This window comes from Onthophagus taurus, chromosome 11, assembly GCF_036711975.1.
Source record: "Onthophagus taurus isolate NC chromosome 11, IU_Otau_3.0, whole genome shotgun sequence".
Classification (NCBI taxonomy): Eukaryota; Metazoa; Arthropoda; class Insecta; order Coleoptera; family Scarabaeidae; genus Onthophagus; species Onthophagus taurus.
This window is the reverse complement of record NC_091976.1, coordinates 7,154,527-7,179,207: the sequence shown is the minus strand read 5'-3', so window position 1 is coordinate 7,179,207 and position 24,681 is coordinate 7,154,527. Positions and strand designations below refer to the sequence as shown.

The 24,681-nt window shown below is 34.4% G+C and overlaps 1 protein-coding gene across 3 annotated transcripts; it reads right to left on the bottom strand.

Annotated features, from left to right (window-relative positions):
* Window positions 1-7,554: 7,554 nt before the first annotated feature.
* Window positions 7,555-24,660, bottom strand: LOC111419944 (uncharacterized). Of its 3 annotated transcripts, none has more exons than XM_023052829.2 (5): window positions 24,536-24,660; window positions 23,837-24,010; window positions 23,680-23,760; window positions 7,797-7,949; window positions 7,555-7,738 (listed from the first exon to the last, which is right to left on the bottom strand). In XM_023052829.2, exons 2-5 carry the CDS (start codon window positions 24,005-24,007, stop codon window positions 7,673-7,675), a joined length of 471 nt encoding a protein of 156 aa, XP_022908597.1. In that variant the 5' UTR covers window positions 24,008-24,010; window positions 24,536-24,660; the 3' UTR covers window positions 7,555-7,672. The 3 variants fall into 3 exon arrangements, with proteins under 3 accessions (XP_022908597.1, XP_022908598.1, XP_071056134.1); XM_023052830.2 differs by having other exon boundaries at window positions 23,837-24,016; window positions 24,536-24,615; XM_071200033.1 differs by lacking the exon at window positions 24,536-24,660 and adding an exon at window positions 24,106-24,186.
* Window positions 24,661-24,681: the final 21 nt, after the last annotated feature.

Below are 24,681 nucleotides of genomic sequence, written 5' to 3'. Positions count from 1 at the left end.
TTTTCGACAGTTTTGGAGCGTACGTTTGGAGCGCACACAAGCGTGCATGTTGGATCGCGCTCTTGGAGCGTCCGCTCACGGCATGTGACCAGCAAAAGTAACGACGTGCCAAACCTGCTTTCCGAACAACCGGTTTTGACGCGTACAACTCATAAGTGGCATATAAATGCAAAAATATAACATTTTACTGACTTTTGGAGTGGAGCGTAGAATTTCTGCCAAGTTGAAATTTTTGAAGACACTCCTATACTTTGTTTAGTCACCTTTGCGAAAACATTTCAGTTACAATTATTGTTTCTATTTCAATTCAATTTCTATTTTTATATTCATTACATTTTACTTTCCATAAACAAGGATTATCTCTGTACATTTCTATAAATACACTGTTGGACATAATTCACGAGCATACTCTATATAATCTGAATTCTCTGTATTCTTAAGTTTTGTGTTCCTTCAAAATGTAAATCTTGGCGCTTTCAAATCTAAACTCTACTGTGAAGTAAACAAGTATAAACACTGTGCAGGTTCTAACCTGCGTTCCAACCACGTGAGCCGCGAACGCGTGCGGAGCACGTCTAAGATCGGCATGTTTACAAGGGCAGTTTTGGTACGCGCGCTATGGATTGTACGCTTCAAAACTGTCGAAAAAACTCTTGGTGTAAATGACGCTATTGAGAAACTCAGAGCGCGCTTCGCCGAAAACTTTAGCATCGACATCTTCGTAAATATTTCCGGTAATCATGCGTACATTGTGATGCTTGATCGTATGATGCTCCCGCGATTAACGGCAACCAAACGATGATGGAAATATCAGAGGTTTTACCTACTGAACCTGGCTACTTGTAGCAACCATCAGATACATCACCCACCGATCAAGAAGATGAATACAGTAACACCGCAAACAATCACATCAAAGTAATATACACTAATGTCAACAGCTTTCACAACAAAAAACATCTAATTCCTAATTACATACAACAAAACGATATTGACCTAGCCCTACTGACAGAAACCAAAATGAAGACAGACCACACTATTCAGTACAGAGACTGGGATACTATCCAAATGCAAGGCTTCCAAACAGCAAATGCCAGAGGAGGTTCAATAATAATGTCGAACCCAAAATACGAACTAAAGAAAGCAAAGCCCCCTTTCTTAAACAATCCTTATAATGAATGCCTACACTACTCCATCCCTTTTAATGACGAACAGCTACATATTTTCCTAGTATATTTCCACCCTCGCTATCCACTAGAAACAAATGTATTTCGAAAAGCGTCACAATACTCATACGCTATAATAATTGGCGACTTCAATCTCAGCCCGACAAAAAGAAAGCAACTTCAATCATTTCTGGACAACTCAGCTTTCATAAAACGGCTCACACACCCAACGTTCATTATGACGGGAAACAGTGACACCACACCAGACATCATCATCCACACCGACAACCTAAAAGATGTCATTAGCAACATAGCTACAACTGAAGACATGTGTTCGGATCATCTGGGTATTTCTTTCAACATCGAAATCGACACGTCAATACTTCCTATCCTAAATTAACAAAAAATAAAATACGACCAAAAACGTACCAACATAAAAGAAGTGAACAAGGACATGGACAATTATCTTAGATCCATACAATACTCGTCCCTAACTATGAAAACCATCACAGACTTCCAACAGGAAATCACAAAATCAATCGTTACGCACACACCAAAAATAATAAATACGCCCTTCCTATACTATCTGCCAGGTGAAATCGTCAATATGATGAAAATGTACAGAGAGTACATCAAGTCGAAAGATCCAACCAAAAAAAAACAGAATTTAACAAAGCTAACAAACAGATTCAAAGAGCGATCAGAACATTTCATCCAACTATGCGAAGAAATAAATGAAGACCAAGGACGATCCTTTTGGCAGAAAATTAAGAAAGTTACTAAGTATCGCAAAACTAGGTTAATTCCACCGTTAATATGGGAAGATAAAGAACACAAAACAACCCCAGAAAAATACGATGTATTAGCAAAACACTTTAACATCGCGTTTAGCCCAAAAGAAAATATTTTGTTTGACGTCAACAATAAGAATATTGTAGAGAATTGGTACAGAAATGTCATTAAAAATACAACTGAGTCGGAAGCAATTACCGATATTGAAGAAGACGAATACATGGACCACATCTATAAAGGAAAAAATTCATCCCAGGAAAATACCTAGTAACAAAACACCTACTAAGGAACCTCAATTCCAACACACACAAATTCATACGTATGTTTATGAATTATTGTTTAAAATCGAGACAAATACCGAATATATGAAAAACCGGTAGCATTATTGCTATCCCTAAACCCGATTCAAACCATCATCTACCCAAAAACTGCAGACCAATCACACTCCTTCCGGTCATAAGCAAAATCCTAGAAAGCATAATAAATCACCGAATCCTTAAATACGCAAATAATTCAATCCCGATTTACCAATTTGAATTCAAACCAAACAACTCTACAATACATCCGTTAGTTCTGCTTGTAAACAATATCCAACTGAATCTCAAATTAAATAAGAAAACTATTACTTTGTTCCTGGACATTAACAAAGCGTTCGATACAGTTTGGCATATGGTATTGTTATTCAAAATGGAAAAAATGGGCATCAAAAGAAACATAATTACTTCAATACATGAATTTTTGAAAAATAGAACGCTTCAAGTAAGAATCGACGACACATTCTCATTCCCTTTCACACCTAAACAAGGTGTCCCTCAGGGTTTCCCCATTTCTCCCACCTTATACAACATATACTGTTATGACATCTGCGCAGAAGATCCTAACCATTTCAATCCTGACCTCTACATCTTGCAATATGAAGACGACACGACGCTCATCTCACATAGCAATACATTGGACAAAGTCACATCAAATTTACAAACGCTATATAATGAAGTATTGAAGTGGTTACATAAATGGAGACTTATTCCCAGTCCGGGAAAATTCCAAGTCATGGTTCTCAACCACTGCATTTGCGAAAAATCTCCAACAGTGTATGCTGGCAACCTACGCGTAAGACCATCCCCTTCCGTTAAATACCTGGGCATTATTTTGGATAATGCCCTAAAACTATCCAAGCATATTACAACTGTCGAATTGCGGTTGCACGCGTTTTCGTCGGCTCCGTACGTTTGAGTGGTTTTCTTTGAGTTATTGGTGCGTATTTGGATTATTTCTGATAACAATCGATATTTTATCGTGCGGTGAGTACGCTGTTTCACTTTTCGTAATATTGGAACTGGTATTTTGTCTTTGATTTTCGATCTTAATTTTTCGGTTCTTGCATTCGTGAGCTCTGACGGACCCGTTCGGTGGGGTTGTTTTTTGCTCCGCTTACGTACTTGCTCGGCTCTCGATTCGAATGGAGTGCGTAACCTGTCGCGGTAAAATTTTAAAAAGGTATCCCGATTTACAATGCACAGGAAGTTGCGGTGCGTTTTTTCACGCCAAATGCGTGGGTTTATTGGTGGAGGATCTTCGCCGTTTTAAGACCGATCATGTGTCATGGAGATGTCACAAGTGTTCCTCTCGTCTCAATCAATCTATTATTCTTGACGATGAGCCATCTCTAACTCATGAGTTACTAGCGGTTGTACCGTCTCCGGTTAAGAGTCCCGTTGGGTAATCTATGGAGAGTATGTTTGCTCTACTAACGGAAATTCAAACAGATGTGAAGGGCCTGTCGGCAAAGTATGATGAACTTCTACGCGCCATTTCATTCTACGGTGATAAAATATCCGATTTTGAGAGCAAGGTTAACGAGGTGGACGTAAAATTGAGGCAGATGGAGACATTAAAAAAGGAGAATGCTGCTCTTCGGACAGGATTGGAAGGTGTTACGGCGCGTTTGGAGAGCCTGGAGCAGTACTCTAGACGCAATAATGTTATTATTACTGGAGTGGTTTAGAAGGAATCCGAATCATTGGGCAATGTAGTTGCTTCGATTGGTGAAGTCCTTAATTGCCCCGTCTCTTCTGCGGATGTTGATGCAGGCTGGCATGGTGGAATGCCCAGATCGTTTGTGGTCTTTTGTAAAAAACAGAAGAGGTGGATGCGCGGGTATCCCTACCGTAATGAAACTTGGTAACGATTTTGCAAATAATGTACAAGATATTTGTTCCCTATTCGCACGTCAGTTCGGTGCGGCTTTCATTCGCAGTGATATTTCTAATTTCTCTAAAGTTGGTTCTGGGGGTATACGGCCGTGGTTTGGTGAAGAGGACGTATTACGCGCTCTTGATAAGGTTGACCCAAACGCTGGACCCGGTCCAGATGATTTACCTGGTAATTTCATTAAAAGCTGCGCGAGTGGTCTCGCTAGACCTGTATTCTTAATCTTCTCTCTTTCTTTGGAAACTGGCTCTTTCCCAGTTCAGTGGAAGAGGGGGTTTGTGCTGCCGATTTTTAAGTCTGGCGACCGCTGTGACGTATCAAATTACTGACCTATATCTATTTTGTCATTGATATCCAAGGTATTTCAAAGAATCGTATATTCCCAACTATTTTACTTTTTGGAACCCTATCTGATCACGGAACAACATGGCTTTTTTCCCGGAAGATCCGTTGAAACTAATTTAATTTCTTATACTAATTACATTCATAACTCTCTTAATTGTTCTAATCAGGTAGATGCAATCTATACTGATTTTAGCAAAGCCTTTGACAAGATTGATCACAACATTTTAATGCATAAGTTAAGCCGATTTAATGTTCCGCAAGGACTCTTGTCGTGGTTGGGATCGTACGTCGCGGGTCGGTGCCAGGCCGTGAGAGTTGGTAGTGTGACCTCTTCTTTCGATGCACTTACTCGGGTGTTCCCCAGGGAAGCCACCTTGGTCCAATTTTATTTCTAGCATATATTAATGATATATGTATCTACGTGTTTTCACCATGCAAAATTTTTATTATATGCTGACGATTGCAAAATTTTTTTGAATGTTACGAGTACCCGTGACTGAAAATCTTCAGGGTGATATGGACCGGTTCCAACAATATTGCGCTGATAATAGCCTTTTTCTCAATTACAATAAGTGTTCTACAATCACATTTACGCGTAAACGTTACCCACTGAACCATACTTACCGTTTGGGAACTGCTGCACTCGTTTCGTGTGACCACATTAACGATCTTGGTGTTATTCTTGACAGCCGACTTATGTTTAATTTATACGTGGATTTTATTGTTACTAAGGCTTTGAGGAGATTGGGTTTTGTGATTAGGGTATGTCGTCTGTTCACGAACATTCAATGCATTAAATCGCTGTACATGGCCTTCGTTAGCAGTGTCCTTGGGTACGCGTCGACGGTGTGGAACCCTCAGTATGCTGCACATATCAATCGCATTGAATCCGTTCAACGACGATTTGTAAGGTACTTAGCGCACAAAACGTTTTTACCTTACTGTGATTACCTTCGACGGTGTAGAGTACTAGGATTCCATACACTGCGGCAGCGGAGACTGAGCTGTGATTTATTTTTTTTGTATAAATGGGTCAACAACTTCTTGGATGCTTCAGATTTGGTGGGTGAATTATGTTTTTATGTCCCTCCTTATCAAACGCGTGGAGGATTATTGTTTAGGATTGGTCGCTCATCTTCAAATATTCATCTTAACTCTCCTTTAGTCCGGATAATGAATACGCACGACTCTCATTGTCAAGTGGACATTTTTAATATATCTATTGCGTCCTTTAAACGATTTTTGCGGGGCATGGTTGTGGCATGGTCCTAATATTGATATTACGAGTAATTTAATGGATTGTTATTAAATGTATATTTTTTGTGGATTGTTGTCAGTATTAGTATTAGTAACGAATGGTCGTTTAATAATGTTTTTTTGTTATTGCTAGTGGATACCGCTATTGGGGGTTTCCCTGTTGGCATCCCAACCAAATAAATAAATAAAAATAAATAAATTACAAAACCAAAACAGACGAAGCAATCAGAAGGGCAAAATACTTCCGAGCACTAACTTATAAAAACAAAGGGATACACACCAACACTGCAATGAAAATCTATAAAGCCATATGCAGACCAGTATTAAACTATGGACACATATTAACTATTAACGCGAGTAATAAGACCAAAGATATTATTGATAAAGCAGAAAGGAAATGCATAAGAATAATAACTAAAATACGACATCCAAGAAATCCTCTGCACAATATAAGCAACGAAAGCCTATACGCTCAAACACAAATAAAACCAATAAGACTGAATATGTGTTTAAAAAGAGACGTAAAGGATAATGGCAATAAACATTGGACAATATATGAAGCACTTACGATGGATACAGAAGAAGATATTTGAAATTATATATTATATATATTTATAAATTATATATAATTTGATTTAAAAAATGAACTAACTGTACTTTTGTACTGGTTTATTATAAAAAACATGCGGCTACACCCAACTCCTTTCTACACCCTATCCTTGTTTCCCAATCCTGTATTATTTATTAATTTAAAGACCAAATTTTATTACCCCATTCCCTTACCTTACAGTTTAATGCGTGGAAAAATGTTTCCTTTTTACGGCTCGAGATGAGACTTTTTTAATAATAATTTTTACATAAACATTTAAATACAGTCATTATTTTTTGATTCTTTATAAAAATGTTGTTGGTGTTGCCTCGCTTACATTATGATGAAAACTCATTTTTCATCTATTTTTTCACATTTTTCATTATTTAATACTCGCAGAAATGATTTGATTTCTTTCTGAACACCTTTATATAATTTTATATTATTTTTCAAATTTTCAACACATAAAAACTCATAAAAAGTGGTCACCTCTTGCAATTTTCAACCATTTTATTTTTGTATCTTTTCGTGTAACGTTGTTTTAAGTTTTAAACTTTATATTTTACAATTTTAACATGTTAGTTTCATAGTTTTTTAAATTTAATATTTGCAATTGTTGTTTAATTATCGCCTTGTATGATGTTCTGACCACGTTTTCCGCTTTCATGCGAAGTTTTTTGAAGATGACTAATTAGTCGAAACATGTAAAGCGAAATATTTTTATAATAAACCAATACAAAAGTACAGTTAGTTGATTTTTTAAATTAAATTAAATCAAATTTTATTCACATTTACTGGTAAAATGGATTTTACTATTAACATTGATCAAACACAAGATATAACACCAAGATTTGATCTAATTTTCAACTTTTTTTGTTTTTTTTTGATATTTATGCATCTGAGGATAAAGCGTAAAACAGAAATATTTTAAAAAAGAAAGTTTGCTACAACGTTTATACTAAAACCTTTTTTCTAAAACCTTCCGAATCCCGTGTTCTACCAACAACAAGATTTAAAACTTTCGTATTAGCAAAGGATTAAACTTTGGAATTAGATATTGTTCATCGAAATTGGTTGAAAGGTTGTCTTGTTGTAATCAAAATACTATATCATTGGGGATTATCTACGTAAGGTTGTATTTGGTTGCTTTTAGAAATAATTTAAAAATAAATTTAAATGCAAGCAACCAGTTATACATCCATTTATACATCCTTTTGTTAAAGTTTTTTTAATAATAATTTACAATCTTTCTAATTGTTCTATTTACAAAAAAATTTACAAAATTTGAGCAAATATAATTCCTTTCTCATCTGATTTATAGATATTTAGATACTTCTGAAGAAACATTTTTTCTCCATTCTTTATTGTTTCTATAAGAAGTCTGAAAAAGAGTTAATTCAAGTCAAAAAGTTTGTCAACAAACCTTACGTATGATTTACCTTTAAAGCGTCGTTCAATTCTATGTTATAAAGTCTTAATAACCCCTTTAAATTCCTCCTTAAAATTCTATTTAATTCGCTTCTTGTTAACATATAAGGTGCTTCTGTTGTTGATCCGTTTGTTGGAGGAGGTTCTGTTTTGGCTTTACGTCTCTAAAAAATTAACATCTCAAGTTATTGAACTATTTTTTCGAATTATTTTTATTTGATGTTTGCTGCAAAAGCTAATATATTGTAACTACATTCGATATTGATGAATGTTGAATCAGTAGAATTGATGAATCTGCATTTATAAAAGGTATTTCTTAAAGAGGGGTAATATAATTGGTGGAGACAAAGAAGGAAATGGAATGAATAACACGGTCTCAATTTTGAAAAGATGAACACAATACTTTGAGGAGATACTATTTCAACACTGTAAGCACTTAGAACAGGACCTACCCAACAAGAAATTATAAGTGCCATTAAAGAGCTAAAAAATAATAAATCTTCTTGCACTGATGAATTATGCAACGAACTATACAAGAAAGGTGGAGATGAGATGGTTGAAACGTTGTATAGCCTGATGAGATCAATATGGGAGAGAGAAGGAGTGCCTCAAGATGGCAATGCGGAATAATATGCGCAATAAATAAAAAAGGCGATCCTCTCAACTGCGATGACAAATGGATAACTCTCCTCATAGCAGCATACAAAATACTGAGCAGTATACTATGCAGCAGATTTTACTTCTATGACCAGGAAGGGTCGATCAGTATCAGCGAAGATTTACCCCCAGAAGGTCGATCATCGTCCAAATTCACTCATTGCGACAAATTCTGAAGAGACCCTTAGCATAACGTCAATACGCACCATCTGTTTGGACAGTATCAATACATCCATCCTTATTGACGATGTGATAAAATTTGGGATACAACAGAATCTTGTACGTCTAATCATTCATTACATCATTTGTACGATGATTGTATCTGTAGGATACAAACAGAAGTCTTCAAGTGCTTCCAAATAAAGCAAAGTCTGATGCTTATTCTTTAATCTCTCGATGGAAAAGACAGTCTGAGAAATTTAAATAAAAAGAGACTTTTATAAATTGAAACAACTGTTTGTTGGGATACACCGATGATATTGTTATTGTGGGTCGCAGTAAAAGAGATGTGGAAAAATGCTTCATCGGACTGGAATAAGCTGCAAAGAGAGTTGGCTTGACTATTAACCAGGAGAAAACAAAGTACATAGTTCCACTAGAGATCCGCCAAGCAACACTTTAGCAACAATTCAGTTTGGCGAATACTTTTTCGAACAAATTGATAGTTTTGTGTACTTTAGAGTTCTCGTCGAACACTACTAATAAATGCAGGGCTTAATTTAGATGTTTAGAAGACCTTCATGGTCTTCAGAAACATATCTGTTCACGAGCTTTCACCCGCAGGACAAGGATAACAACATACAAGACGCTAGTGTGGTCGGTCCTCATGTATGGAGCAGACACGTGGACATTGAGCCAAAACGATGAACAAGCAAAGATGAACATGGCATCTGAACGTAAGGTCCTCAGAAACATTTTTGGACCCGTGTTCGAACAGGGTCAGTGGCGCAGAAGATGTAATTTTTAGCTATATGGGATTTACGATGACCCAGATATAGTTAAAACCATAAGGATAAATCACTTGAGATTGGCGGGTCATGTGTATTCTAAGAAAGTCACGACAGGTAAACCGGAGGGAAGAAGAAATAGAGGCCGCCCCTGTGCGTGTTGGATGGATGCTGTCGAAGATGATTTTGAGACCATGAACGTGTCTGATAGTGGGAGGTTGTTAGAGACAGAGCAGAATGGAAGAGACTTTTGGAGCGGGAGAGGATCCACTGTGGATTGTCGAACCGATGATCATATAACTATATATCATATAACAGCAACAAACTGGTGCTGTTTATGGCAAGTAAAATGCAAAATCTAACAGTCTCAATGGGAGAAATAGATTGCCAAGTTAATAAAATAATTTAGTTATGCATGTTTAGAGTATAACTCCTTATACTGAGTTGGATTGGGTCCTGATAGTAGCAGGTAAATTATTAGGTACTTATTTCTTCATTGTTATATCAAAAATAAAGAAAAAGGGTAGTAAAGAAGTAATAATAGATAAAGGATATAAACTGATCTCAGGTTTGCCACTGGGAACAAGAGCAAAAGTTAACCAAATAACTGACTGGGAATGTATAAACTCGTGAATTACATTAGATATGGTGCTGTGTGAGAAGGTAAGAAACCACAGTGACGGAGACGGGTTAAAGAGAGATCTAGACATATTGTTATAAGGGACAAAAGAATCATTGATTTCTGTATTGCAGAAATCGATTTTGTTGATAGTTGGATAGGTCGATAGTTGAGGACGGAGAGACAAGTTTGTAAGAGGATTGAGAGGCGGAGGAAAAGTAAGAGGAATTGTTTGAAAAAATCGTTTATTATTGTGAAATATACAAACTAACATTGTTTCATAAACAATCGGGCTTTATTTAAAAAGGAAAGCCTTAGACAACCAAATTCCAGTAATATTATCAACAAACTGTTAGTCGGAAATTGCTGGTTTAAGAGTAAGGAGATACATAAGATTACCTACACGGCAAACAGACGAAATGCCAAAAGTACAATAGACTATTGTACCTACAGTCCAGAAACCAAATATGTTATACTAGATATAAAAGTTGTTAGGTTTAGGATTTAATATTTTATTTTTGAAAATGTAATCTGTTAAAGGAGTCTATTTAAGTTTCTTTTTCTTGTTTTTAAGTATTCGGTCACACTCGACACACTCGTCGATATTCGGCAAAATGTACACGTGTGGTGTCGATAGGAGCGCTAGGCGGCGAGTCGAGCTAGAGAGCTCGTACTGAACGCATCAAATTTTCTTATCCAATATACCAATATACATAAAGCAAACTTAAGTGTTTTAATTAAGAAAAGAACACATCAGTGTTTACTACAAAAAACTACGCGGACAACGCCCCAACAAAAGTCATATAAAGAATTAAGGACAAAACAGGGAAAAGTTAAATAAATTGTTAATGCAACATGACAGGAAGGAAAAACAAGGGCAACAATGAACGATAGAAGAAACATGGATAAAAGCTAAAACTAAAAAGGCTTCAAGGCTTAAACGAACAAAATGGTTGACTGAGGAAGTGAAACAGATTGTCAAAGAAAAGAACGAAACAAGGGAAATAGTCGGAGAAGCAAAGAATAAAGTATGGGAAGATTTCGGGAAAAAAATAGCGGGAAAGTTTAAAGACAACACAAACAATAAGAAAATGCTTTCTTATTATGCCTGGACGACAGTTAAACATCTAAGAGGAAAATATGGCAAAACAGCATGGTCTATAAAGGATAAGAATGGAAATATGGTGACAGAAGAAATGGAGGGGTAAGAAGCATACATAGGATGAAAATGAGAAATACAGCCGGAAGTGACGAAATCAGCCCCGGACGGTGAAATACGACGAAATATCGAAATATCATCACACCATTGATATACTTAAGGATAAGGTCTCCAGACAAGAATCAGACGTTATCTGATCGTTAGGTCTGCATGCCGTAATATTTTTGGACTTAATTATCTTCACACATCACATATTTAAGAGTCGGATTTGCAGTACTAAAATTAAACAAGATATACTGTATCAAAACTATTCAGCTATACACACCAACATCACGCGTACCGATGAGGCATACTCTTTTATAAAGACATAAGTTTAGTTTGGAGAATTCCCTTTAAATTTCTGAGCGGTGATTTCAACGCCAAGGTTGGTTTGATGTCTGACGACTCAGAGACTGTTACAGAATAACTTGTTCCTTATGAACAGCTTCTACCATACGATCTGAAGGATACATATGGTTTCTAGGGGTGTATTAGTGTCCTATTGGAACAACCTCATATGGAAACAAACGTGGATATTTTAAATGACGTTATAGTCATAGCTATAACAGAAAGTCAGGAAAGGAACTATCCTAAAACACAAATGGAGAAAAACATTAATGGAAGAACCAAACAACTAATGCAAGACAGAAGAAACAAGAAAAGCAAAAGAACAATCACAAATGAAGAGATCAAAGAAATAAACAAACATGTATCTAAAGCAATAAGAAAAAAAAGAAAATATAAAAGAGAAATGATAGAACAAACTATAGAGAGGAACAAAATTACGAAAGTGTTACGTAGGAATCTTACGAACGGAAAGAAATAAATGTGTAAATTAAGAGACCCACAAGGAAACCTTACAATAAAAAAAAGCAAATACTTAACATTTTAGAGGAACTCTATAAAATGCTATACAATAAAAGTATATGAGGTTGACGAGACATACGAACCAGATTTTATCACATATAAAAAAGTTATTGTCAACCAAGGATCAGAGGAAATACCTGATATTACCATAGAGGAGATAGAACTAGCCTTGAGAAAATCACCAGGTGAAGACAATGTATTTTCAGATGCAATTAAAATAGATGGCCAACGTTTACTTGAAACATTAAGAGATCTTTTTATCCTTTGACAACTGCACGAATGCGGAGTCGAAGAACATTTTTTATTTTTTCATTAAAAATTCATTCCAACGTTTGATAGACAACCCCGTTGTTTAACGTGCAGTGTTTGCTTTATTATTTTTTTTCTCAAAAATTAGTGGTTTTTGTAAAAATTTTAGAGATACAAAAAAGTTTTAGAATACTTTCAACTATCTAGATAAATTTTTTTAATGTATTTATTATCTGCATAAAAAAATATTAGCAAAAATGTGAAGGGGGTGGTTACGTTTAGTAGTTTAGAAGGGTAGGCTGAAAGTACAAGTACGGTCAAAACATGCCCTATTACGAGTTAAACATATTCCCCAAATTTCATTTTCCTAGCGTTTATGGTTTTTGAGAAAAACAAATTAAACCAAAATTTTCCGCCATTTTTGGAGGGGTGTAGCTCCTTAGGGGAGCCGAAGTCGCCCATGGTTCATATATCAAAGTACCCTTAAAATTCACTAAAGAATCACCCCTTGAAGTTTGTTGCAGTCATTCAGATACACCCTGTATACTAATCTCTCCCATTAATGAGTCTATCTCCATCATAGTAGGGTTTTTGATTTCCAAATTAAATTTGAATAAAAAGAAATGTTGAAATGCGTGTGTAAGCAGAATTTCTTTGTTTTTAATAACGAATTATTAATGCTGATGACCTACCAATGGGTTCTCTCTCTATCTCTGGAATTATCGCCGACATCTTTGTCAGCAAAATCGAAAAAAAAAACTGTTTTTGGACAAATACGAAATATTTAATAAAATCATCAGCTTCGACGGGCGCTGTATCTATGATATATTTATCATATATAGCGGTAACAAAGCTAACCTTATTGAATTACAAAACATCTTAAATAATCAGCAAATTACAATTTACAACAGAAATTGAATCTAATCGTAGTATTGAAGAACTAGAAGGATTGATAATTGCTCACTGAATTACAAAATATATAGAACAGATACGACTACATACACCATCATACTTAAATTTTCGTTTCATGCTAGACAACACAAAGAAGCTAGTTTCTTGTTCCTTTTTAACCGCTTGAACAATATTCCAATGGATAATAATAATTATATTGAAGAGTTGTATACAATTTTGAGCATTGGAGTGAACAATTATAGGATCTCTGACTTGCAATGTATATACATATAATAAAATATACAAAAACAATATTAACAAACTAATTTACCCTCGTTTCTATACTAAACAACAACACATTGCTTTACCATAAAACCCTGCAATACAAAAACTTTTTTAAAACAATGCGTCCATGTTTAATACAAAAATAACTTTTTTTTCTATTGAGAAGACCTTAATTATTAATAATAACCATAAATTTGATCAATTAGAGTTGAGTGGCATATATAAGATATGTTGTGAAGACTGTCAAGTTTTATTTATTGATTTAAATAAACCAATCTTTATTATATATTTATACCGGGTGTTCCTCAAAAGTGGCTCACCCCCATATTTTTCTTTATTATTGATGATAGAAGAAAACCATTTGGAATGCATAGTTAGGTCGCTAAAACGGATTATTACGACATGAAATAATTCTTTTTGTACTTCCGGTTATACCGGATGTGAGTACTAATTTCGCTATTTTTTTAAATCTATAATTTTTTTTTCTTCAGTTGGGTTGATAGTATAATTTCACATAACTTTTACTTGAAAGAATTTTCACGATAGCTTATAATTTTTGAAAAAAAAATTATTTTCGTTATTTTATAACGTTTTAGTACCTTCGGAAAATATATTACAACTTTTGACGCATAGTAGCTAGGTTAATAGTATAAACTACGTTATGTCCCTCTTGATTTGCTATTTCTCGAGCAGTGATCACTGCTATGCTTTAGTCAGTGGTTCTTTTTTAATAATGGTGTAAATTAACAGTTGTATTAAATTAGTTTTAAAAGAAAAACGCGATGAAACAATTAAGTTTAATTCAATTATTTTTGATTTTTTTCTTTATTTTTTGTTCTTTTACACTAAATGTTCTGTAGCTGATAGTAACTTACAATGTCCATTGTACATTATAATTTGGATTATTTACTTTATTTTGGTTAAAACCTCTCAGATCACCTGACCTCACACCTTTAGATTCTTTTTATGGGGCAAAATCAAAAATGAGCTGTATAATACACCAGTAAGGTCTCGTGAGGTATTAATAATAAATCGAGTATTAATAATAAGAGATTGTATTACCTAAATATCTCCGCAGGAATAACGTCGAGTCGTTAGTCGACAATACGCAAGATACAATTATGTCAAAATCGAGGCGGGAGCATTTTGAAAATTAGTTTTTTTGAACTTACAATTGAATTAAATTTAATTGTTGGATAGCGTTTTTCTTTTAAAACTAATTTAATACAACTATTAATTTACATCATTATTAAAAAAGAACCACTAACTAAAGCACAGCAGTGATCACTGCTCGAGGAATAGCAAATCAAGAGGGACATAACGTAGTTTGTACTATTAACCTAGCTACTATACGTCAACAGATGTAATACATTTTCCGAAGGTACTAAAACGTTAAAAAATAACGAAAATAATTTTTTTTTTCAAAAATTATAAGCGTTCGTGAAATTTTTTTCAAGTAAAAGTTATGTGAAATTGTACTGTCTACCCAACTGAAGAAAAAAAATTATAGGTTTAAAAAAATAGTGAAATTAGTACTCACATCCGGTGTAACCGGAAGTACAAAAAGAATGATTTCATGTCGTAATAATCCGTTTTAGCGACCTAACTATGCATTCCAAATGGTTTTCTTATATCACCAATCATAAAGAAAAATATAGGGGTGAACCACTTTTGAGGGACACCCGGTATATACAGATGAAATAATAAATACAACAATTTCTGCATTTATGTTTGTTTATTTATATAAAAAAAAGCAAAAACTTTTAATGCGTTAATTTTACGCAGACTATCTTCGTAGGGTTAAAGAATATACAACCCCAAAACAAATCGAGCTTCCATAAACTTCTTACACAACACATTCACAAAATGAATGTAAATAGAAGTTCACTTATAAGGTAGCTGAAAAAATCAAAAGAAATGGATATCTCCGATTTTAATATACGAAGATTTTTTATGAAATTTTTGTAATTCATCATCCTTTTTTAGATGTACTGTTAAATGGATTTTTATACTTTAATACCTGTGTTCATGTCAGTCCTTCACAGTTCGTGTTAACCATCGGTTCGTTATTTTATATAGTATATTCATAACACAATTTAATGCTTGTAATAATCTAGTGCGTAACGTGTTGTGTATCATATATTAACTACCTTTTGAAATAATTTGACGGTAATTTTATTCTTTGTTTTTATTCTATATATTTGATAATTAAGTGTTTGTAATTAACAGTTTTCTATCACAGTTTTCTTTCTTCTTTCAGGGGTCTACGGGAAACTTAGAAACATTTTCAAGAGTGATATTCCCATACATTTGAAAAGAAAGGCTTTGAATCAGTCACCAAATCAATCACCAAAGAAAGGCTTGTGTGTGCGTGGTGCCGCTTGTAACATACGGCTCTGAAACATTAATATTAATGATTATCACGCCAGGAAGCTCAAAGTAACGCAAAGAAAGATGGAGAGATCGATGCTTGGTGTAGCTCTGATAAAGACCTGACCACGTATGAAATAAAGACCTACCTACACCCAATAACGCGGCTAAAATGCAATATAGAACCATAGAGAATACTTTCGCCCATCATATGATGAAAGTTTTACATGAAATTTTTTCGATAAAATTGATGGTTTTTGACTTATTAGATTATCTTAATTTAAATGTTATGCAATAAATCGTCAATATTGAAATTTGGCCTATAGGTGTTTTTACATTGTTAGAAAATAATCATACCTAGATTTCCATTGTTTAGATATATTTGTATACTTTGGATTTATTCTTAAGTATTTTTATAGACGTTACATTCTTTTAACGATTTTCTATTTTAACTTGTTCTCGATTTTAATGACACACATCGAGCATTTTGAGATTATGAGGATTTTTAACATAACATAACATAATATATATATTTATTGCCATAAATAATTACAAAATATTGTTGTTTTCTTTTCTTTCTATTGTTGAAATTTAACAAATAAAAATGGTTTTCGCACTTAGACAATGGATTTTTATTTTTACTGATCAGCTTCTACCGGTTTCGCCTATTTATTTCGGCATCTTCAGAAAGCTTTGGCTGAATCGAACACTTAAAAAAATTTTGACAAATTATATGGAAAAATCCGACAGCAAAACAACGTTGTAACATTATTAAAACGTATATAAAATTAGTAGAACGTCGAATAAGTAGGTCGTACATCAAAAAACATGACATCAAGATAAAAGTGATTTTGAGGTTCTCAAACTCATATAATTTGTCAAAATTTGTTTTAAGTGTTCGATCCAGACAAAGCTTTCTGAAGATGTCGAAATAAATAGGCGAAACCGGTAAAAGCTGATTAGTAAAAATAAAAATCCATTATCTAAGTGCGAAAACCATTTTTATTTATTAAATTACAAAATAGATTTACAAAAAAATGAAAACACATTCAATATTATTACATAATTATTAGACAAATGAATCAATTTATAGCCTACGGCGATATTTTCTAAGTGATCCAATTGATAAAAGAAAATTAATAAACTTAAATAATAATATCCAATATGGCATTATAAGAACTCGAAAAGAAAAGAAAAGGGAACATTGTCAAGAAGAAACGAATTACAGTAACGTAAACATGTAAAGTATTTTAGCACACGCAAACATTAAAAGAACAAGGTTTAGTGTGACGAGACTTGACGAGAGAACAATAGATGAGCAAGGGATACCCTAAAAGATGGAAGGCTAGGAGTATTGCGAATAACAGCAGGAAGATTGTTCCAGAGTGAAATCCCTTGCAATGTAAAAGACTTATGATAAGTATTGGTGTGATGTATTGCGAACATGAGTAACGAATCGGATTGCGATCGTGTGGATCTGTTATGAGCTGACAAAAAGGTGAAATTGTTAAACAAATATCTGGGAGTTTGATGATGAAGAATATATACAAATTTAAAATTATACAAATTTAATAATGCACGAAAGGATCGTCAGTTTAACGTTAACAATTTTAACTTATTACGATAGGAAGAGATGTGGCAATAGCGATCCACATCAAATATGAAACATACACAATTGTTCTGTAATCTTTGCAACTTTTTAGCACAGATTACGACGAATAAAAAGCGGAAGGAAACATCTAAGCCTTTGCAGTGAATGAAAACAAGAATACACTTTTTTGCAGATAAGTTGAATTTGGGGGCGCCAGGACAGTGTTGAATCCATCATAACACCCAGATTTTTCACCACATCCGAAAATTCTATGACGACGCCATCGTCGTAGTTGTGAATTAATAAAAGCGGGTAATCTATTTAAAAAAGAATTTGTACCAAACACAATTGCTCGAGTTTTAGTAGCATTTAGCTTTAACCCAAAAAGCTTAGACCAGTTATGCACTTTAGTAAGGTCACGATTTAGACGCTCCACAGCCAAGGGGAATTCACTAATGGTTGTACTGGTGTAAATCTGGAGATCATCTGCATATAAATGATAACCAGAAGAAATTACTGTTGTGACACTATTGATAAAAATAGAGAAAAGCAACGGACCCAAAACACTTCCTTGGGGCACCCCACAAAGAAGTTCGTGAGTGGACGAAGGGCCTGTGTCAGTGCGAACACATACGATGTTCGATGGGCGATAGAAAAGGTATCGGAACCGTAACAAAGAAGTAGGAGAAAAACCGATAGATGAAAGAGTTGCAAGGATAATATCATGATCGACTGAATCAAAGGCTTTACTGAAATCAAGCAGTACTAGCAAAGTCAAACGTCGGTTATCACAAGCGTATCTTATATCATCAGTAATCTTGATCAGTGCAGTTGTAGTACTGTGACCTGGCCGGAAACTAGACTGCAAATCATTAATTATACGACGCTCCTCAAGATTATTAAATACTTGATTATACACAATACGCTCAAAACCCTTTGACAGGATAGAGGGAATTGATATAGGACGAAAGACACAAGGGGAAACTGGAGTTTTTAACTTAGGAATAGGCACAACATGCGCAAGTTTCGACATGGACGGAAAGGATGATGTTTCAATGGAATAGTTATAGATATAAGTTAACGGAGACATAATAATATGAAGAATCGGTAAAATCTGTTTCAAGCTAATACCGTCTGCACCGGCGCTGTTAGAACTAGAATAAGTTACTTCCTTGTACACCTCGTCCCCATCAATCACAGTGAGCGAAAAGCTAGAAGAAATAAGATTAGATGCCTCAATAGTTTGAATTAAGGTTATTTTGGAAGCAGTATTAAGAGTTGCTGGTGGTTTAGCGAAACGGCTCGCTAAGGAATTTCCGTCCACAACACCTTGTGTAGGAGCAGAATCAATGATACCAAGAGACCTTAAAAATAAAAAAAATAATAAAACCGTAAAAATATGCTTTCTTCGCATTTTTACATCTATGATTAGCGATTACGCAGTACACGATACCTTTCATAGTTAATATTCGATGAGTTGCGTTTAAGAAGCATTTTAGCTCTGTTTCGTTTACGCATAAGGTCTCTAATCTCATCATTTAGACAGGGGGCACGGAAATGCTTTACTTTTCTCTGTTTAAGCGGGGCATGTTTATTATACAAACATGTAATTTTGTCAAAGAAAAGAAAAGTAATAATAAATTAATAAGGTTCTTGAGCTGATTAACGGCAGTTTGAACATCAACATGGCGCGTAATTGGATTGATCGGTGTCATGCAGTTGGCCAATCTACGAAACACGGTACGCAAACTATCCTCGTTAAATTTGTGAGGCCCATTGTAAATCCGCGCAAAATATCTCATTTCTGGAGGATCTAACGAGGGAGCGCCACCGGTTGTATTAAGAAGCGGTGAAAAAATTTCATTACAGAGCTGTTTGGTCCTTGGATGGGAACATCTTTGTGAACAGGAATGGCATTAAATTTAAAATTAAGTCGTTCGCTCATCTGGATAAATTAGGGTGCTCTGAGTTAATTAAATAGAAAATAAATATATAAAATAAAGTAAATTAAATTAAAATTATTAAAATAAATAAATGAATAAACTTCTTAAATGTAGCTGTATGTGGTTACGGCGGAGTGGAGACTAGGTATTTCGTGCCTCTCTCTTTCGTGTCTCCTTCGTCTTTGTTTTTTCTTTTTGTTTTTGTTAATTTCGTCTGTATATAAAATAACTTTAGTTTATTATTTGTATGCATTTGATACGCCTTGCACATCTAAATGTCAGATCGCTTTTGCCTAAATTAGTAGATGTTAAAAGTATATTATGTGATAATCATTTTGATGTTTTGGTTTTGACCGAAACGTACTTGAATCCAAATACTGAGTACGATTTTGGATTTGATGGTTACATAATTGTCAGATTTGATATAGGACTGATCGTGGTGGGGGTCTTGCGATAGTCTTCCTTGATTACTTTGACTATAAACTTATTGCGGTTGGTGGTGATATTGAGCAGGTCTGCGCTTCAATTTTCCTTTCCTAAGATCTCTATTTTTGTCGGTGGGATATACGAACCGCCTCACATTAATTGTAGAGACTTTTCGAGTAGTGTTGAGGAAGTATACACTACTTGTGTTGCTGAAACCGAAAACATTTTTTGTTTGGGTGACCTGAACATCGATCTTCTGAACGTGGATGGTCCATTTATTAACCTGTTTCATGAATTCTTGGATGTATGCTCGGCTGTGCAGCTAATACTCGTGTGACCAATGCTGTTATGACATTGTTGGATGTCATCGTCACATATTGCTGACGTTTCTTGAGTGTTAGTGGTGTATTGCCTTGTGATTTGTCTGATCATGACTTGATTTTTTGCGAAATTAATTTGAAAGTACCTAAGATTCCTCCTCGGTTATTAACCGTGCGTATACTGCGTGGTGTCGATGAGTAGTGTGCTTTCAATAGCGATTTGCAGTCGGTGCCTTTTCACAAAATATTTTTCATGGATAACATTAATTGTAAAGTTCAAAACTTTAATAACTTGTTGCTGGCTTTATTTGACAGACATGCCCCTTTAACCGTAAGGAGGTTTACCGAAACGGTCGTACCTTGGTTAACACCAAATATTAAATTACTCGCGTACTCGTTCCGGTGCTAATTGGGTTGCTTATAAGGAGCTGAGGAATTTAACTACAACCTGCATTAGAAGAGAAAGTATCTGACGTATTTGAAAAACGTATCTTAAATATTTACATCAGACGTCTCGGGGTGCTGAACTGTGGAAACAATTGAATAATTTGGATATTTGTGGTACGAAATGTTCACAGCAAATCCCTGCTCACTTGAATCGACCAGATGTGGTTAACAATTTCTTTATTGATTCAGTCCCTTCTTTGAAAATTGCAACACATTTCAGTTTTCATGACTTACCGACTTTAAATTTGATTCAAACTAATTTTAAGTTTGTCTTTGTATCCGAATCTGATATAATAAAAGCTATTTTCTGAATTTCTTCTAGAGCTGCCGGCGCTAATAATATCAGTATGAGTATGTTGAATATGTGTCTTCCATTTATATTACCCTACTTGACACATTTACTCAATGTTTGCATTGAAACTTCGGAAGTACCTGACTGTTGGAAGTTGTCAATTGTGGTTCCTATCCCAAAAAAACGTGACCCATCTGAGCCTAAAGATCTGCAGCCGATTAGCATATTGCCAATTTTATCTAAAGTTCTGGAAAGAATTATGTTTAATCAGTTGCATCAATTTGTTCAACTTAATAATATTTTACCGAAGCATCAATCTGGTTTTCGTAGAAACCATAGCTGCGGTACTGCTCTTCTCAAGGTAACTAATGATATTTTACAAGCTCGAGATAAAGGATTATGTACGTTGGTAGTGTTGTTGGATTTTAGTAGGGATTTTGATACTGTTTGTCATGACTTGCTTGTGGAATTGTTAAAGTATATTGGCTTCAGTGAATCCGCTTTAAAGTTAATTGAAAATTATTTAAGTAATAGGCATCAGTCGGTTAGAATCGGTGATGCTTTGTCTGAATTTCGCTGTTTGAACAAGGGTGTACTACAAGGTACTATTTTAGGGCCTATTCTATTTTCTTTATATACATCTCAAATCGTTAGGAGGTTAAATCATTGTGAGTACCATATGTATGCGGATGATTTGCAGATGTATGTTTCCTTTGATCCACGCGACTTCGCGTTGGGTATTACGAATATGCAAAAAGACCTTCATTACTTTCATAAAGTGGCTCGGGAACACGGTTTACATCTTAATCCGAGTAAATCCAATGCTATACTTTTTGGAAATTCCGCTATATGTAATGGTTTTCGGGAAAGTATTGATTTGCAAATTGATGGTTGTAACATTCCTTTGGTTAGTGAGGTAAAGAATTTGGGTATGATTATGGATAACAGTTTTCGCTATAAGAAGCATGTCTCCAACTGTATATTCATAGCTTATTATCATCTGAAGATATACTTTCCTCATCGACACTACCTTGGTATTCACCCTTCTATCGTTTGTCTTTATTTCAGAGGTCATACATATTTCAAATAACTTTGAAATATAATGAGCTGGACGATAATTGTAAGGGGCTCTCACTAGGAAGGTTTAAATTTACACAGAAAAATTGTTGTTTTCTTCAACAATGTCTACATGGGGGCAAACGCTGATCTGACATGTTTTGCAATCTTGTTGTTGGCCGAGTCACGTTTGTCTTTTTTTGTTTCTTAGGTTAGTTAGACCAGCTGTACTAACTAGTACAAGCTGGAACTCGCCTATTTTCTTTTGTATGTTTTTTTATACAATTAAGCTTATTTTCTAATAAAGGCATTTATTATTATTACAGTAACTAACTTTTGAATCAATGTCACGCATACAATACAATGGCTGCCAATCAATCAGCAATGCATCAGATTTGAGGTGTTCATAATCAATGTGCCTAACCACGGTAAGTAAACATGCGATGAGAAGAGACAGGCTGCCGAACTTGAACAGCACAGTAAATCAGATCATGACAAGAAAACTGTTCAGCAGGTAATTGACCATGTGTTAAAATTTTATCTGGACAGGTCGTAATGATGAGATCAAGAAGAGATTATGACAATGGCAGACGATGCGTATTTTGGGAGGGTAATATAGTTAGGGTTTATTATGTTGTAATAAATCGAAGTTTTTCACTACGCGTATCATTTTTCAGAATACATGTGTTAAAATCCCCCATTAACAGAATACTATCATAATTAACCCCATGCCTCTCCAGGAGGTCTTCAAAATAGTCGAAATAAATCACTCCTGGGGGACAGTAGAACACACCCAGTAGTAACCTATCACAACGACACTTAACCTTAATCAATAAGAATTCCATTCCACCAGTTTAGTTTGAAAATGATTCCTGATAAAAATCCCAACCCCACCACCCCAGGAATATTCATGATCATTTCTAAGTAAACAATAACCTGGTAAGACAAACATGGACGAGGCCTAAACCAAGTTTCACTACATCAAGATTACATCAAATATGTTTGACTAAAAAGTATATAAGAAAGAAGTCATCAAAATGAGCATAAAGACTCTGGGCATTAATATGACATACAGAAATATGGCTCGCAAATCCACAAAAAAGATTAGTCGGAGATATTCCCGTGTAAGAATCCGCCTCATCCACATTACTCATATTCCCAGAGGAAAAATTTTGGGTATTCCCAAAAGAGAATTCCAGGAAAGGGGTAGAGGAAGAAGGAGAAAAATGTGAAGTAGAAGAGTAACTTGTATCCATTACGAAAAAATCAACGAATGAAAAAGAAATAACCTAGTAAACTGTAACAATCTCCTAAGGGACAAAAGAAGAAAAACAAACAAGAGTAATACACACAAATCAAATACAAAATACTTCAGTGGCAGTACATAGCCGGAACGATTTGTTGTTAAAAACTATCAAAAATAGCAAACACGAGAACTGATAACACATGAATGATAGTGAGAAAAACATAAAGAAAATAAGTAGAATGGAGAGATTGTTCCCAACAAAATATTACAAATCTTAACTACAATACTGATGCTGGAAATGGTTAACCCTTCATTATTAAGTGCAGACGAAAAATATTATTATTAAACAAATAAAACAAAAGTTACGCACTCGAGAAAAAAAGAAAAATAATAATTGCTGGTAATAAACAAAAATTTTTTTGCATCGTACAAGAATTAAGAAAAGAAAAATAATTAGGGATCATTATCACGAATTATTAGAAATACTTACAGCAGCTTCCCTGTCGTCAATAATATTTTCGTTAACCATTTTCGACACTGTGTTAACTGTGTCTTTTGTATCAGCCCATTGCTAAAGAAACAGTAAAAAAAAAACAATTTTAATAATAAAAGAAATAAATAAAATAATTAATTAAAAAAGAACTAACCTCATAGATAACTGAAAATAACGTTTTAAAAAATCCCGGTTTTTGTGACGCTCTTTTCTGAATTTTATGTTGGTTATTTTGTTCCTGATTTGATGTTGAATCAAACGATAAAACCACGCTTGCCGTTATTAAAAACAACAACGTCGTTTTGAAGATAAATTTATGTCTCATAATCTACAACTAGAAAAGAAAACTTTAAATACATCATTAGTGTATTAAGAAACACAAACATTTAAACATTTTTAAAAGTTTTTCGACATCTTACTTACAATTAGATAAAATCCAATCAAGAAAACATTTCGTCACTTTCGCGTGTACAACTGGAATTCCGGATAAAGACTATGTACCCACATTACATTCGCAATACACTTGACCGAAGTAGAAAGTGAGTTTAGCCAACTTTAAAAATTGTCGGTGGTATTTTAATGTTAAATTTAACGATAATTTCATGTCCGTGTTAAAAGAATATAAGGATTCATAAAAAAAATATGATTTTTTAAATTGAATTTGAAAAAATAAAACCCAATTTTATTTCATAATTTTATGGTCTTATATAATTTATTATAAAATAGTAGGAGGAGATTGAAGAGTTTGTTAACTTTTCACTTTCACTACTTTCTTTGGGTTTTCCGTTTACTTTTTACGTAACAGTTAGCGTTGAAGTGATAAAATCTATTTTAGTAAAAATATTTAACTTACTTGTTTTAAATGGTTGACTTAAATATCTTGTTAATGTTGGTGTCTACTTTTTGTAAAGATGCTACTTCATAGTACGAAGCTTTGAAGCTTACTGATGTATTAGTGTGACCAATGGACTGTGGACTGTTGTTACGTGTGACCTCGTT

Bases quoted from the DNA above. Each gene is read 5' to 3' on its own strand.
- LOC111419944 (XM_023052829.2), bottom strand. From the start codon at position 24,007: ATGAGACATAAATTTATCTTCAAAACGACGTTGTTGTTTTTAATAACG. The intron at 23,761-23,836 runs GTTAGTTCTTTT...CTGTTTCTTTAG, and splicing joins TATTTTCAGTTATCTATGAG to CAATGGGCTGATACAAAAGA. The intron at 7,739-7,796 runs GTAAATCATACG...ACTCTTTTTCAG, and splicing joins AATTGAACGACGCTTTAAAG to ACTTCTTATAGAAACAATAA.